Source organism: Equus quagga, chromosome 18, assembly GCF_021613505.1.
Source record: "Equus quagga isolate Etosha38 chromosome 18, UCLA_HA_Equagga_1.0, whole genome shotgun sequence".
In the NCBI taxonomy this organism is placed as follows: Eukaryota; Metazoa; Chordata; class Mammalia; order Perissodactyla; family Equidae; genus Equus; species Equus quagga.
Window position 1 is genome coordinate 20,086,714 of NC_060284.1, and position 18,046 is coordinate 20,104,759.

At 39.8% G+C, this 18,046-nt stretch overlaps 1 protein-coding gene across 1 annotated transcript in view; it reads left to right on the forward strand.

The window, feature by feature from the left end:
- Nucleotides 1-940: 940 nt before the first annotated feature.
- PRKACB (protein kinase cAMP-activated catalytic subunit beta) overlaps nt 941-18,046 on the forward strand; it is a 131,635-nt gene continuing 114,529 nt past the window's right edge. The window contains exon 1 of the mRNA XM_046645719.1: nt 941-1,122. Coding sequence (XP_046501675.1) covers nt 1,077-1,122 — 46 coding nt within the window. The 5' untranslated portion in view covers nt 941-1,076. The remainder of the gene's footprint in view (nt 1,123-18,046) is intronic.

The following is an 18,046-nucleotide window of genomic DNA, read 5'->3' on the forward strand; positions in this document are numbered from 1 at the left end:
TAAAAACGCAACGACTAATTGAGAATGTGTTTATTGTGACACCTACACAGAAAGTTGCTAAATACAACGCCGCACATCAACAGACATTCTGCAGAAAAAGTACCGTTTTCCTTTACCGCCTCCTGGGATGTCTAACAAAATCTGGGAGAGCGATCCCGCAAAACCACGGCGAGTGAAACCGCTCTGGAAACATCAAAGGGCTTGTGACTGCTGCCCAAGAACCGGAGGACGATGTGGGGGGCTCAGCGAATACCTGAATCCGCGAGGCAAAGAGGCTCCGACCCACGGCGGTGGTTAGGGACGAAGCTGGTCCCGGAGCGGATGCGGACCAGTGCTCAGCGCCCCGAGGCGAGCAGTAGTGCGCACGTGATCTCCTGCCCGACGAGGCGGTTCTCTCCGGCCGGGGCTGCGGGGCGCAGGCAGTCTTTGAGTGACAACCGCCGCGACGCGGGACACAGAGAAAGCGCCCCGAACCCCCGCATGGCCTCCCGGGGCCCAGCTCAGGGCACTGCGGACGCAGGGCCAAGAGATGACGGGTTGCTCAAAGCTAACGGTTCCCACGCCGTCTCCCTCATCTCGGGGCTGGCATCCGAGCGCCAGTCCGGGCGACAACACCCGGCTCGGCGGGCCCGCGGACAAGCGTGCGACCGCCACCCAGGTCCGCCTCACCCGACTCGACCCCCCTCGGCGGCCGCCGGCGTCCCGGGCCAGCACGTCACTTCCGGCGCGCGCACCCGCACGCGGAGGGGCCCGGGCCGGGTCGGGGGCGCGCGGCTGCCCGGGGGCGCGCAGGGAGGGCGGGGCGGGGAAGGGGGAGTGTCTGCCCGCCGCTGCCGCCGCCGCCGCCGCCGCTGTCCCTGCCGCCGCTCCCGGGACACCGCCGGGGCTGAGGAGTTCGCTGAAGCCCTACCTTCGGAACCGGCCCGGTCCTCGCGCCCGCACTCCCTGCCGGCACAGCGCCGGAGCACTACCCGCTCCGACCCGCGCAGAAGCGGGAGTTGCCTCAGCCCGTGGAGCGGCGGGGACGGCCCCAGCCCCCCTTCCCCTCCTAACCCCTTCTTTCCGTCGCCCCAGCCATGGGGAACGCGGCGACCGCCAAGAAAGGCAGCGAGGTGGAGAGCGGTGAGTCAAGGACCGGGGCTGGGCACCCGCCGGGCGGCTGGGCGGCGCGGGGCACCGGGCGCCCCTCTGGGTCGGGGCCCCGAGGCCGCGGGCATGGTCCAGGCCTCGCAGGGGCCGCCGGGAGCCGCTCCAGGGGGCCCTGGGGACCAGTCGCCTTCCTCCGCCGCCCTCCTCCCCCTGCTCGGGCTGAGGGCTGAGCGCAGAGGGCCGGATGGAGAGAGCGGGGGAGCAGAGCGCGCCCCGCTACTCACTAGAGCGAGGGGGGCTCACACATTCTGGAACACCTCCCCAAATATGGTCCGGCTAAAGAAGTCCCTCGTACCTCGCTTTCTTCCTCTCCGCCCTCCCATCCCCTCTTTGGGAGCCACAGGTAGTGCTGTGGGCAGAGTTGGCTCTTTTCCCTCCATCACTTGGGTCCAGCGCAACCTTCCCACAAGGTGAGGGGCTGCTGGTCTGGCTCTCCGCAGGTTAATCCTGAGTGGGGAGCTGTGTTCTCGAGATCCTCCATCTCTTCAGATTAGGAATGGAAAATATAGTAAGACTAAGTATAACTTTATCCCTTAGAGGAAAAAAGCAAAGCAGCTTTGCGTTTTCTTGAAACACTCGAGACTCTGCAACAATGTCTGTAAAAGTTAAAGGTCACTTGGAGTTTGAAGCGCTTCCAGAATACGGTGGTTTTCTTCTGAGAGCTGAAAATGCAGGCACTCCACACTTTCCACCAAACAGTAAAAAATCATGAAAATTGAGTTTTTTTTATGGCTATATGGTTTTATAAATAAATAAAATCAGATGGTTGTGAAAAAGTGGTTTGCCTTTGTCAGGTTCATCTCAGATTTTATAATTCAGAATGACCAACTAACAAGTGGTATTTGTTATTACACCATGAGTAAGTTACGTCTCAGCGCTTGAGGAAATGCCTGATGATTTATTTCAGTTTGTGTAAATAGTATCTTTTAATGTTTCTATGTTTGTAACATGTTTTAGGCTAATTTTGTAATTTAGATGAAAGGAACTAGCTTTTTTTCCTGTATTAATAAAGCAGAATCTATTTGGTAAGATTCAGTCATTCATTTTGTTTAATACGAATAGGGAAATCAGATTACATGGTTTATGTTTCACCAATAAGGTTTTGGGGTTAATTTTCAGGAGCTCCAGAAAAGTTTAGTGTCCTGTTATACAAATTATCAATGAACATTCTTTAGTATGTGATATGGAGATTTTAAAAAGCCAATGTAGAGGTAGAACTTTTATCTTTTTTTTTAATTGCACAAATGTGGTAACTGTACAGAAAGTATAAAGAAGGAGGAAAATGTAAAGAATTATTTGTGCCTGATAAGTTGTCATTTTCCCTTTTAACTTAAAGCTAAAACATACTAATTGTGTTCCAAAAGAATGTGCTTGGTAATTGAATCATATCAGAGATTTTCATTAGCAAGTGCTGGCTTGTACAGTGTTTATATTTTTAATAATGTTAGTAGACTCTTATGTGATCTATATATTTCCGTTATTAAGTTACCAAACCAGTTCTCCCCTGACAGTATTCATTTGAAGCTCATAGCTATGGGATAATCTTGGAATATTTACAGAAGACAGAAAGGAAACTTTAAACGTTTATCTAAATATATTTAAATTATTAGTATGAATAAATTCTTTCCTAAGCTTTAACTGTTAGTGACAGCCTAGATCTTAAGTATGTGTGCCAGCTTTTTATGTAAATTTATTTATGGAAACTGAAGGTCATTATAGTAGTTTGAATAGAGTGTTGTGAAGTGATAAAAGAAAATAGCTAATGATGTCTGATAGGGACACTTACTTGAAATGTTGTGTGTTGATCAGTTTGTAATTTCATTTGGAGCAGTGTTTATTAGGTGTGTACTGCCGCTCTTCTACAGTAGTTAAAGAAATATTATCGATATATCGTAAAAGTTAACAAAAGAACACCTTTTATCATTACATACCTGCCTGTTCTGTGTATTTCTTAAAAATTACTCCTGAAAATATATGCCTTTCAAAATTTTGTTGTTATTTAAACTTAAGCTGATACATAAAAGCATAAACTTTTAGAAATATAAGTGATCTTAGAGATCAGCCTGTGTAATCATTTTCGTTTCAAAGCCAAAGAGGCTGACCTCTAAAGAAGCTGGAGTTGCGATCATACTATTAGTGATATCAGAGTAAAGAATAGAATCTGGTGCCTTGACTCCATTCTGCATCATTAAATAATCAATTAATACATATATTTTCAAAATGTCTACCAATTGTATTATTTTCAGTTGGAAGCCCTGTAAGTAAAAGCTCAAGAAATTTACTATCTAGTGTGAGAGAAAAATTGTACATATAAAAGTTAACTGAAAAACAAAATATAAGTGCTAACATTATGGAAAGTGAAGTTAGAACTCTGAAAACTAGCAGTAGGAAAATGTTTGATTTGAAAAGCTGATTAAAAAATATCAGGTTGATTAGGATTTGAGGTTTGGTTAGGAACATCCCTCATACAGGTGACTCTGGAGCTTAGTTCTAAAAATATTCCAGCAGAATGAAGCTGGACATAAAGATATTTAAGAAGGGTCTCGGTTAGCTTTGACCATCTGGTGCCTATGTTGTACTCTATTGATACCTATCCCGCTACTCTTAAAATAAATCATTTTCTGGGTTAAGACTTGAAAGCTAGGGAGATTCCATTCTCATCTCCACAGATAATGTTCTAGAGATGACATTAAGTTGGGTACCTGTTGTTCTACTGTAGTGAACTGGGAAATTGTATTGAAATGTCTTAAAACTTAATGAAAAGACACCTCGTACCTTTACATACCTAATTGTTCTGTGTATTTAAAAAAAATTACTCTCAAAAATATGAGTCAAAATTTGAATGTAGTTATTTAAACTTCAGCTAACACACAAAAGCATAAAGTTTTAGAAATATGTGAGTATATAATACTCTGAGAAATTTTAAACTCTTGTCATTCATAAGTTTTTACTTATCCAGTCTCCCACTTTTTACTTTACATACAGTCACCAACATAAAAAACACATACCATTTATTTTAACGTGGGAGGGTTTTTTTTTTGTTCATTTCATTAAAAAAAGAAGATTAGACCCCACAGGATGCCTGTGGGGCTTTGTATTACCCTCTCATGGCAAAGGTGTTGAGGCCTGTGGGCGAAGTGTTGATAGAAATTTGGTTGCAAATTCTCTCATGACTGCAGGTGGTAGAGCTGTATTACCTAGTGTTTACATAAGGATCTTTGCACCGTTTTCAGAGTATCTCTCTGTCTTAAACACTTGAAGGTGAATAGACATTAAAGAAAGTCACCGTAGACTAGGTTCAACCAAAATGCAAGTTTTATAACAACTAGGATTTTTTGAAGGCTTACTCTGCCCCAGGTTCTCTAAGTGCTTTGCATGCTTAATTTCACTTAATCTTTTCAACCCTGTAAAGTAGTTTAGTAATTTCTCCGTTTTATAGTTGAGGAAATGGAGGCTCAGGGAGCCTAAATGATTTGTCTAAGGTTGCATAGCCATTACCTCAAGGAGGCACATTTGAACCTAGGCAGCCTATCCCCAGAACCTGAAATCCTAGCCACTGTGCTACCCTCTGTATCCAGTGGAAAAGCTGATTCTAAGACACACAGAATAGCGTAGACTTTACTTTGTTTCAATTTATTATTATAGAAAATTTTGGCTGTTTTCAATAGTGACTTTATTTGGATATATTAAATACCTTAAATGAGAGTTATTTTTTTCTTAAACCATTCTCTAGATTCAGTTTTCTCATCTGTAAAATGAGGATGAAGGATTAAATTACCTTGAAAGTCTTTTCAGATTCAATATGGTATAATTTCAAATTAAGCCATATAAAGTTAATTTTATATACTTAAAGCCTTCATTACTATTTGTATTTAATTATTTTTTCTCGTTCATAAATGTATGCCTTCCCTTCCTGTTAGATAGCCAACCAACAAATTACTATTGGAACTTCTATTGCCGTTTAAAAACTATTTAGAAATTTATATTTCATCATAGTTTAGAATAGTGCTATCCAATCAAACGTTGTGCTGTGATGGAATTGTTCCTATCTGTGTTGTCTGATGTGGCAGCCACTAGCTGCATGTGGCTACTGAGCACTTGCAATGTGACCAGAGGGACTGAGGAACTGAATTTTTAACTTACATGTGGTATTAGTGTTTGGTATGTTAGACAGCACAGGTTTAGAACATAGCTGTCTTTACATATAATAAAAATGTCAATCCATCTTTCTGTCACCTTGGTAATTTGTGGATCCTCACAAGTGTGTGTAGATGAACAAAATGCTGGGTTTATCTTTTCTTATCCTAGGAATTAACTTATTTCTTCAACATTTCCTCTGAATAAGCACTTATGGAGGTAGATTATTATCTAACAGAACAGATTATTATAGTGTAGTAATTTATGTATAATCTGTAAAGTTAACTACAAAGTTAATTTCCTTATTGGGCTCTACTAGAATTAAGATTGTGTAGTTTTTAATACTAAATCTCAGTGAATATATTTTTATTGCAAATTTTTGTAGATTTAAATGTTGATTAGGAACAAATTTAGGGATCTCATATCTTACACAAGTCTTTAAACTTTTCAGCTATCAGACTTTTTAAAAAAGGAAATTCAGTAGCAGATATTTGTTCCAATTCAGTGGATCAGTAGAAGTACTTGGGAGTAATATTTTTGGGGGTTAAAAAATAAAGAAAAAGCAAAAAAAAAGAAAAGTCAAAACAAACAGCAACAATATTTGGATGATAAAATACATATTATCTCATCCAGTTCTGTGATTTAGTTTTGTGCAGATTGTCTACTATATAAAGTTATCTCATGTTCAGGAACCTTTTTTCCCATTGTCTTGGTCAGTGTCCTCCACGTAGGATATAGACAGATTGTTGCTTTTCATTGCCAGCAGCAGGATAATTAGAGGCATGAAAGCCAGCTTAGAAAAGTAAGCCAAGGCTGAGTGGCAGAAGCAGTACGTGGAAAGATCCTAGGTAAGCCAGGACAGCTTTTAAGATCCTGTCAGATAGTCAGGAGTTGACCATAAATCATTTTGATATTCCATTAAATTAATAAAATAAAACAATTAGTATAATTTACAAAATTGTCTCTATGTAAGTGATAATAAATGTAAGGACACATAGGTGACCAAATTTCCTTAGGGGAATAAATCTTAAATTTTTAATGAAAAAAATTATGTTAGGTAGAAAAATCTGGAATTTATGGCAAGTAATTATACCTAGGTCAGTACCATATTATTTTTATTTTATCTTAATTCAAAAAATATTCCTTCAGGAGTATCCTATATAGTTTTTTTCTTTGTTTGTTTGTTCATTTATTCATTCATTACACGTAATTGAGCTCCTAATGTGTGATGGACTCTAAGCAAGGCTATTGGAATAGAGATTGAATAGGACACAGTACCTGCTCCAGAGTGCCTGTATTCCAGAATGGGCCATAGATATGCCAACAAATTAATGAAAAAAAAAAAACTGTTAGAAGTGCTTTCATAAAAGTTCAGTGGGGAAAGCATCGGAAAGTATGGTCATTTACACTGCGGTGGGGAGAGTGAGCTTCAAAAAGGATTTCAAATAGGAGATGAGCCCTGAGTTGAGCATTGAAAATGGTAAATGTTCAACAGTGGGATTACAGGAGGAAGTGTGTTCTGAGTAGTGGGAGCACAGAGTGAGCAAAGATGCAGAAGAGTGAAACAGCATGCCATATTCAGTAAAAGAAAGTAAGTTGTACATTATGACTAAATGACAGAGGACAAGGTTGGTGGTAGGGAAGAGGGGAGATTGTATAATGAAAGATGAAACTGATGAAATGGACAGAGGCCATATAATGGAAAGAGTTTGAATTTTATCCTGTAGACATTAGGAAGCTATTGTAGACTTTGAAATAAGGGAAGAGACATAATAAAATTTGGGTTTTAGAGAGATTACACTGGTGGTAATGTGAAAGACGAGTCACCGTGGAACAAGTGGAGTGGAGGCAAGAAGATCAGTCAGAAGACTCCTTCACTCAAGTGAGGGACTTTGAGGGTCTGAATCAAGTTGGTAGAGGTAGGAATGCAGGAAAGGATCTGAAATGTGAGAAATTTGGAAAATAAAAATGGGCAGACTGTACCTTACTGATATCATGTGAGGAAGGAGGAGAAAGAGGAATTGGGAATAATTCCCAAGTTTTATCTTCTGTGTCTTGGTAGATGGGTTGTGATGCCATAATGGAGTCCAGAAATGAATACAAGGGGAGGAGCAGATTTGAGGGGCGTACTGAACTCAGAGTGCCTATGAGAAATGATATCTGATTGGTTGCTTTAGAATTGTAAATTGTCTTTTATTCTCCCAGCTATGGGTGAAAAAATGACGTTGGATGGTCAAGGGATCTTTTCCACATTTCGGTTTTTTTTTTTTCTTTTTTGATGAAGATTAGCCCTGAGCTAACTGCTGCCAGTCCTCCTCTTTTTGCTGAGGAAGCCTGGCCCTGAGCTAACATCCGTGCCTGTCTTCCTCTACATTATACGTGGGACGCCTACCACAGCATGGTGTGCCAAGCGGTGCCATGTCCACACCCGGGATCCGAACCAGCGAACCCTAGGCCACTGAAGCAGAACATGTGCACTTAACCACTGCGCCACCGGGCTGGCCCCCCTTTTCCACATTTCATCCTCATGTTGCTCCCCTTTGTAATGCCAGCTATTTAGAAACTACAGAACTGTAACATCTGACATAACTTCTATAAATTAAGAACTATAGTTGCTAAAAGTTTAGCTTTGTTTTTGAAAAGAAGAAAAGCCACAGCACTGATGAGAATAGTGTAACTTTTACAGAAAAAGTAATTTAAAGTCAGGTAAAATATTACTTTTTTACTTAAAGTATACATTCTGCAAGCTATTGAGCTTTGTAGGGTCGTGTGGAGAGTGGAAAGAACATGTAAAATATAGTGCCAACATATACTGTACTAAATAAATATCAGTTTTCTTCCCTAGAGTCCTTTAAAATAGATATTAAAAAGTTAAGGTGTAGTTTTATAGTAAGAACATGTACTTTGAATATGACAAATCTAATCTCTGTTTCCTAATACATTCTATTACCTCACTTTGGACAAGTGTAATACCTTCAAGCTATGCATCTCGAAAGGATGGATTTGATAAGGAGGCTGTGGTCGCTTCTAGTTTAATAATCCAGTGATTCCAATGTATTTATTAGAAGAATGTACATTTTAAAAGTAGCAAGACGGGGCTGGCTCAGTGGCACAGGGGTTAAGTTCGCACGTTCTGCTTCAGTGGCCCCGGGTTCACCGGTTTGGATCCCGGGTGCGGACATGGCACAGCTTGGCAAGCCATGCTGTGTCAGGCATCCCACATATAAAGTAGAGGAAGATGGGCATGGATGTTAGCTCAGGGCCAGGCTTCCTCAGCAAAAAGATGAGGATTGGCAGTAGATGTTAGCTCAGGGCTAATCTTCCTCAAAAAAAAAAAAAAAAAATTAAAAGTAGCAAGACTTGGAAATAAATTATTAAAGGTTCTCACAAAATTATGTGACTAGAGAAGTGGTGAAGGAGCCTCAATGTGAGCAAATAAAAGGTAATGTATTTAGGGAAAATTTTTCATCTGTCCTTAAAAAATGATAGTCTCTGAATTTTGACCTAAGAAACAAATTTATGAATCACTGTATTGATCTTTGAAGATATTCTCATGTTCTGCTACAGGTAAGGGGACCATCTAAATGTTGGTCACCAGGAGAGTGTTTGAAAGTAACGTTCTACTCTTAATGTAAAACCCTTAGCATACTGTGTGTTTGTAGTGTTTTGTATATAGCAGAACCAGAGAAAATTAAGATCAGGGACAGGTAATAGTAGTACGAGAATGGAAGGCCGATTGTATGAGAATAAACTAAAAAACCCAGAACTCTTCAATCTAGAAAAATTAGGGCTACATGATTGAAGTGTATAAATCAAGTAGTATAGACAGAGAAAATCTGAGATTGTTCACCTAAATTTGAAACACTAGAACTCCTAGGCTTTTCCTCAAAACTTAGAAACGCTAGTTGTAGAGCAAATCAAAGTAAATATAATAAAACCTTGATAAACTAGGCTTAGAGAATAAATACGTTTAGCTAATTAGTAATCATTTATGTTTAGAGGTAAAAAACATTTGTGCTTATAAATTCAGATAGTATTTTTAGTAATTTAAAAATTGCTAGGAAATTTTAATGCTTTTCCACTCTTTTTATAGGTTTTGTAACTCCTTCTGCCCCTTACAACTTCCAAAAGAATCATTAGTATTAACAAATAGACCTTTTTCTTGCTAATGTTGAGGTTTATTACTATATGCAAATAATAAATTGTTTCCATTGATAATGGAGGTATAACTTAAATTACTTAAATTGATATGGAGATATAGCTTAAATTTTTTTTAATCTGTTCTACTTCATCCATTTAATTAATTTTTTTAATTTCTGGGAGATAAAGAGTTGCCTTTAAGTAGTCAGGTGGAAGATTTGGGTAAGTAAAAGCACAATTATGAAAATTTTTTCGGAAGTATAGTATAGGATATTTTCTGTAGTAATATTTTAGTTTTTTACTTTTTGGTTGTAATGTAAATTAGATTCAGTAATGCTCTTTTATCTATGTGGCTGATTTTCTGAATCAAATTTGGGACTCTCTTAAAGAGAGAAAGGCGTTAATTGACAATTCACAATGATGAATGATGCACTAGCACATTTGACATTAGGGCTGCCTTAGAAAATCCAGTGTATGGGCTGGCCCAGTGGCACAGCGGTTAAGTTCGCACGTTCAGCTTCAGTGGCCTGGGGTTCGCTGGTTTGGATCCCAGGTGCAGACCTACGCACCGCTTGTCAAGCCATGCTGTGGCAGGCATCCCACATAAAATAGGGGAAGATGGTCATGGATGTTAGCTCAGGGCCAGTCTTCCTCAGCAAAAAGAGGATTGGCAGCACATGTTAGCTCAGGGCTAATCTTCCTCAAAAAAGAAGAGAAAAGAAAAGAAAATCCAGTGTAAATGCCATATCTTTATCTGACTGACTGTAACAGGGTATAAAGTCCCAGGCTTTCTGGCCATGGTTTAAAGTTGTGCTCCCTGTTGCCTAATATTCGTATAATGTTAACTTTGCAAGGACTTCTGAAACTTTTGTTTTCTTGTAAGGCAACTGCTGAATTTAAACCTTTAAGTCCTTGACAAATCTGTTTTCTCTATCTGGACTTTGTCCTCAAAAAAATTAAAGACAGTATCTTGAAATCTCATTATTTTAGGATTCTACTTAATAAAAAGAATTTCTATAAAATGAATTTCTATTCCTATACCGTATTATTCTTAAGTAGATGACTGTATAACATCAGCAGGTCGTTGTGGTATATTATCCACAGACTTTAGAGAATATGTTTATACAGGTATTACTTAGCTTCTTTTGTGGGATCCAGTTCTGCTGATAATTTAGCACCTCCAATCCGGTCCTAGGTCAGCTCTTTAGTTAAGTAGGAGCCATGAAAGGTTAAACTGGGAAAGAATATGATTCCTTCTTTAGGCTGTGGTCTTGAGGTTACTAAATAAGCCATAGTTCAACTGATAGAATGACACAGAGACAGAACGGAATTTATTTGTCATTCATTCAATCATTTAGTCATTCTCAGTCAGTGCTTATTGAGCACCTACTTTGTACCAGGTACTGTAGTAGTCTGTAAATGCACATATGTGAATAAAAGTAAGACTTGGTTCCGGTCCTTAAGCTGGGAGACAGAAATATGCAGATATTTATTGTAAAATTTACAGTGATGCACAAGTGTCCAAGATCCATACTAGCAAACATAGTAGTTTATATAGGAATAAGTATAGAAGTTCTGAGATCATCCTGGGAAATAGACTATAGCTGACTGAGATAGAAACTGGCTTTGAGTCCATTTTGGAGGCATTTACCTCTGTAATTCTAGCACTTACACTAACACTGATTTCTCAGCTGTTTCTCCCACTACACGTTGTGATCTTTAAGGCCAGGGACAGTATCTATCTTGTTTAGTGTGTTAATCCCTAGAATTTGGCACAATTCCTGGCTCATAGTGGAAGCTAAAATCATGGATAGTTAAATGGGTAAAAAGTTCAAGCCTCTTTTAGAAGTGTTTACACCCTTCCCCTCAGTTGGCAGGTACTTTCTCTGTAATATATTTAGGCATAGTAGCTGATTTACTCGATAAGAAGACACTTCTTTCCCTACCTTAGCACATAGTAGTTATTCGACTACATTTATATATCAAAATTATATCACTTTTAATTGGTAGGGAGAGATTGGTCTCAGACTTTAGGTAGGAAGACATTGGATTAGGAAAAACTATTATACTCCCAAACTTTGGAAAAATCTCTGGCTCATTTGAGGCCTGCTATGGTTTAAATGTTTGTCTCTCCCCAAAATTCATATGTTGAAATCCTGACCCCCAAGGTAATGGTATTAGAAGGTGGGACTTTTGAGAGATGATTAGGTCATGAGGGCAGAGCCCTTATGAATGGGATTAGTGCCCTTATGAAAGAGGCCTGAGAGAGCTCCCTTGCTCCTTCTGCCATGTGAGGTTACAGTGAGAGGACAGCTGTCAACAGGGAAGTGGACTCTCACCAGGCGCCTAATATGCCAGCACTATGATCTTGAACTTCCAGCTTTCAGAATTGTGAGAAATTTCTGTTGTTTATAAGCCACCCAGTCTATGGCATTTTGTTACAGCAGGCTGAACAGACCAAGACAAGGCCTGTACCATTCAGCTGTACCACTGTGTCCCCCATCTATGTCGCTGTCATTTGCCAATCTCTTGTTGACTTCTCTTCATTCATCAAAAACTTTGGCACCTGGCTCACAATTTTTCTCTGTACTCTGAGCGCTGCTTTCATCCAGGGTGGCTCCCACTTCTTTGTGGATGACCCATCCATTACCATTGCGTCTCAGTTCCTACATCACATTATCTCCTATCCCCTTCTCTTCATTTCATTTCAGATAGCCATTCTCAACAAGAACCTTATCATATTCATTAACTGCTCAACAATCACCAATGTAAGCATGGCATTATCAATCACAATCTCGTCTCCTTTTTGCTTGCTTTTTAAATTATTTATTTATTTATTTATTTTTTTGAGGAAGATTAGCCCTGAGCTAACATCTGCTGCCAATCCTCTTCTCTTTTGCTGAGGAAGACTGGCCCTGAGCTAACATCCATGCCCATCTTCCTCTGCTTTATATGTGGGATGCCTGCCACACCATGGCTTGACAAGCTGTGTGTAGGTCCACACCTGGGATCCAAACCAGCGAATCCTGGGTTGCTGAAGCGGAATATGTGAGCTTAACCACTGTGCCACTGGGCTGGACCCCTTTGGGCATGCTTTTTAAATACTCCTGCTGTGATCATTCTTCAGAAGCTCTCATCCATTCATCCATCAGTCCTCTCACCTCTTCATTTTCCTTCTTAACCTGTTTAGATTATGTGGTTCTCAAAATCCTTTGCACTTCTTTATTTTTGTTTTTTTATTGAGGTCATAATAGTTTATAACATTGTGAAATTTCAGTTGTGTACTATTATTTGTCAATCACCATATAAATGTGACCCTTTGCCCCTTGTGCCCACCCCCCAACTCCCTTTCTCCTCTTGTAACAGTAAACTGTTCTCTTTGTCTATGTGTTTATCTTCTACATATGAGTAAAATAATATGGTGTTTGTCTTTGTCTGGCTTATTTCACTTAACATAATACCCTCAAGGTCCATCCAACTTGTTGCGAGTGAGATGATTTTGTCTTGTTTTATGGCTGAGTAGTATTCCATTGTATATATACATCACATCTTCTTTATCCAGTCATCAGTTGATGGGCACTTGGATTGCTTCCACACCTTGGCTACTGTGAGTAATGCTGCAGTGAACATGGGGGGGTGCATAAGTCTCTTTGAATTGTCGATTTCAAGTTCTTTTGATAAATACCCAGTGGTGGGATAGGTGGGTCACATGGTATTTCTATTTTTAATTTTTTGAGAAATCTGCATACTATTTTCCACTGTGGTTGTACAAATTTGCATTCCCACCAGCAGTGTATGAAGATTCCCTTTTCTCCACAACCTTTCCAACATTTATTATTTTTTGTCTTGTTGGTTATATCTATTCCAATGGCTGTAAGGTGATATCTTACTATAGTTTTGATTTGTATTTCGCTGATGATTAGTGATGGTGGACATCTTCTCATGTGCCTACTGGCCATCTGTATATCTTCTTTGGAAAAATGTCTGTTCATATCCTCTGCCCCCCCCCCCCCCCCCGCTTTTTGTTTTTTTGGTGAGGAAGATTGGCCCTGAGCTAACATCTGTTGCTAATCTTCTTTTTGCTTGACAAAGATTGTCACTCAGCTAAGATCTGCGCCAGTCTTCCTCTATTTTATGTGGGATGCTGCCACAGTGTGGCCTGATGAGTGATGCTAGGTCTGTGCCTGGGATCTGAACCTATGAACACTTGGCTGCTGAAGTGGAGTGTGCAAACTTAACCAGTATGCCACTAGACCAGCCACCTCTGCCCATTTTTTGATCAGGTTGTTTGTTTTGTTGTTGTTCAGTTGTGTGAGTTCTTTATATATTATGGAGATTAACCCCTTGTCAAGTATATCATTTGCAAATATTTTCTCCCAGTTGGTGGATTGTCTTTTCATTTCGATCCTGGTCTCCTTTGCCTTGCAGAAGCTCTTTAGTCTGATGAAGTCCCACTTGATTATTTTTTCTTTTGTTTCTCTTGTCCGAGTAGACATGGTATTCAAAAAGATACTTCTAAGACTGATGCCAGAGTGTACTGCCTATATTTTCTTCTAGGAACTTTATGGTTTCAGGTCTTATCTTCAAGTCTTTAATCTATTTTGAATTAATTTTTGTGTATGGCAAAAGATAATGGTCTATATTTATTCTTTTGCATATGGCTGTCCAGTTTTCCAAACACCATTTATTGAAGAGACTTTCTTTTCTCCATTGTATGTTCTTAGCTCCTGTGTTGCAGATTAGCTGTCTCTAGATGTGTGGTTTTATTTCTGGGTTTCCAATTCTGTTCCATTGATCTGTTTGCCTGTTTTTGTACCTGTACCATGCTGTTTTGACTACTATAGCTTTGTAGTATATTTTGAAGTCAGGTATTCTGATGCCTCCATTTTGTTCTTCATTCTCAGGATTGCTTTAGCTATTTGGGGTCTTTTGTTGCCCCATCTAAATTTTAAGGCTTTTTGTTCTATTTCCATGAAGAATGGTATTGGGATTCTGATTGGGATTGCATTCAATCTGTAGATCGCTTTAGATAGTATGGACATTTTCACTGTTTATTCTTCCAATCCATATGCATGGAGTATCTTTCCATTTCTTTATGTCATCATCGATTTCTTTCAATAATGTCTTACAGTTTTCATTGTATAGGTCTTTCACGTCCTTGGTTAAATTTATTCCTAGATATTTTATTCTTTTTGTTGGGATTGTAATTGGGATTATATTCTTGAGTTCTCTTTCTGTTAATTCATTATTAGTGTATGGAAATGCAGCTGATTTTTATAAGTTGATTTTGTACCCTGCAACTTTGCTCTAATTGTTGATTATTTCTAATAGCTTTCCAATGGATTTTTTAGTTCTATGTATGTTCTATGTATAAATCATGTTGTTTGCAAACAGCGAGAGTTTCACTTCTGCATTCCCTATTTGGATTCCTTTTATTTCTTTTTCTTGCCTAATTGCTCTGGCCAAAACCTCTAGTACTGTGTTGAATAAGAGTGGTGAGAGTGGGTGTCCTTGTCTTGTTCCTGTTTTCAGTGGGATGGCTTTCAGTTTTTCCCCATTGAGTATGATGTTGGCTGTGGGTTTGTCATGTATGGCCTTTATAATGTTGAGGTACTTTCTATACCCATTTTATTGAGAGTTTTTATCATAAATGGCTGTTGGATCTTGTCAAATGCTTTCTCTGCATCTATTGAGATGATCGTGTGGTTTCTGTTCCTCATTTTGTTAATGTGGTGTATCCCATTGGTTGGTTTGCAGATGTTGAACCATCTCTGTGTCCCTGGTATAAATCCCACTTGATCATAGTGTATAATCTTTTTAATGTATTGCTGTATTTGGTTTGCCAATGTTTTGTTGAGGATTTTTGCATCTATGTTCACCAGCAATATTGGCCTGTAATTTTCCTTCTTTGTGTTGTCCTTGTCTGGCTTTGGGATCAGGGTGATGTTGGCCTTGTAGAATGTGTTAGCAAGTGTCCCATCTTCCTCAATTTTCAATAGTTTGAGAAGGATAGTTATTAAATCTTCTTTGAATGTTTGGTAGAATTCTCCAGAGAAGCCCTCTAGTCCTGGACTTTTATTTTGGGGGAGGTTTTTGATTACTGTTTCAGTCTCTTTACTTGTGATTGTTCTGTTCAGATTCTTCATTTCTGCTTGATTCAGTTTTGGGAGGTTGTAAGAGTCTAAGAATTTATCCATTTCTTCTAGGTTGTCCAATGTGTTGGCATACAGTTTTTCATGGTATTCTCTTATAATCCTTTGTATTTCTGTGGTATTTGTTGTAATTTCTCCTCTCTCATTTCTAATTTTATTTATTTGGGCCTTGTCTCTTTTGTTCTTAGTGAGCCTGTCTAAGAGTTTGTCAATTTTCTTTATCTTCTCAAAGAACCAGCTCTTTGTTTCATTGATCCTTTCTACTGTCTTTTTTGTTTCCATTTCATTTATTTGTGCTCTAATATTTATTATTTCCCTCCTCCTACTGACTTTGGGCTTTGTTTCTTCTTCTTTTCCTAATTCTGTTAGGTGTACTTTGAGATTGCTTATTTGGTATTTTCTTGTTTGTTAAGGTGAGCCTGTATTGCAGTGATTTTCCCTCTTAGGAACACTTTTGCTGCATCCCAAATGAGTTGGTATGGTGTGTTTTCAATTTCATTCATCTCCAGATATTTGAATTCTCCTTTAATTTCTTCAGTGATCCATTTGTTGTTCAGTAGCATGTTGTTTAATCTCCACATCATTTTCCCTTTCCCAGCTTTTTTCTTGTAATTGATTTCTAGTTTCATCACATTATGGTCAGAAAAGATGCTTGGTATTATTTCAATCTTCTTAAATTTATTGAGGCTTGCCTTGTTTCCCAACATATAGTCTATCCTTGAGAATGTTCCATGTACACTTGAGAATAACATGTATTCTACTGTTTTTGGATGAAGTGTTCTATACATATCTATTAAGTCCATCTGGCCTAGTTTTTCATTTAATTTTATAATTTCCTTGTTGACTTTCTGTCTGGATGATCTATCCATTTGTGTAAGTGGGGTGTTGAGGTCCCCTACTACTATTTTGTTGTTGTTAATATCTCCTTTTAGGTTTGTTAATAGTTGCTTTATGTACTTTCGTGCTCCTGTTTTGGGTGCATATATGTTTATAAGTGTTATGTCTTCTTGGTGGAGTGTCCCTTTTATTATTATATACTGCGCTTCTTTTTCTCTCTTTACCTGTTTTGTCTTGAAGTCTACTTTGTCTGATATAAGTATGGTGACACCTGCTTTCTTTTGTTCACCATTAGCTTGGAGTATCACCTTCCATCCCTTCGCTCTGAATCTGTGTTTGTCTTTGGGGCTGAGATGTGTTTCCTGGAGGCAGCATATTGTTGGGTCTTGTTTTTTACTCCATCCTGCCACTCTGTGTCTTTTGATTGGAGAATTCAATCTATTTACCTTTAGATTGATTATTGATATATGAGGGCCTAGTGCTGCCATTTTATTGCTTGTTTTCCAGTTGTCTTGCATTTCCTTTGTTTCTCATCCCATGTAATTCGGACTACCAACGCAGGCAGTTTTATATGCTGGTTTTCTTAGTTTTCTCTTTATTTATCATTTGTGTCTCTGTTCTAATTATTTGTTTAGTGGTTACCATGTGGTTTGTATAAAAAATCTTGTAGATAAGATAGTCCATTTTCTGATAGACTCTTATTTCTTTACCCTAAGCCCATTCCGTCCCTTTTCTCTTCCCTTTCTAAGTTGTTATTGTCACTGGGGGTTTGTTTGCCTGGACTTGCAGCTTGCACTGCATCTTTTCCTGCATTGCACTTTCTTTTGTGCTTGGTGGGCGGGGACTCTCCACTAGGACTGAACCAAGTCTTTCCCTGGGGCTGCAGTGGGACTGTGGATTTTCCCACCGGACCAAGGAGCGATCACACTGGGGCTCAGGGTTGTTATCGCCTTCTCCCATGGTCCCGTTGGGTCTCACTACCCACTTTGGGGCCGCAGCAGAGCTATGGGTGTTTAAGACAGCTGGGGGTTTGTTCGCCCAGACTCACACTGTGCTGCCTCTGCTCCTAAGTTGCACCAGCCTTTGTGCTTGGTGGGCAGGGCCTCCCCACCAAGTCTGTGCCCGAGTCATTCCCTGAGGCTGTCATGGAGCTTTCCCACTGGACCAAAGAGCAATCACAGGGGTCTCAGGGCTGCAGTCACCTGTGTCCACAGTCATTCCGAGGCGCATGCCCACCCTCAGGGCCACTGCGCTGCTATGAGCGCTTCAGCCGGGAGAGTAGTCACTCGCGGATACTGGGCTCTCTGGGGCCTGGAGAGTTCTCACCCGTTCACCTATCTCCACCTCCTCCCCAGGGGGAGTAGTCCATCCACCTTCCAATGTATAGCAGCATGGGCCTCTCAGGCATCCTGAGGTGCTCTGTGGGTATCCTCTGTTGATCAATGAATGTCCCTTTAGTTGTAGTTTGAAGATGGGAGAGACAGAGGGAAGTGCTCACTCTGCCATGTTGCTGATGTCACTCTCTGAGATTATATTTATTTTTTGTGTTTTCCTTCCGTTTGTCTTTAATGTTATAATGAAGTGTTTGCTAACCTGTTCTGATGAAGAGCTGCAGTTTTCTGATTTTGTCT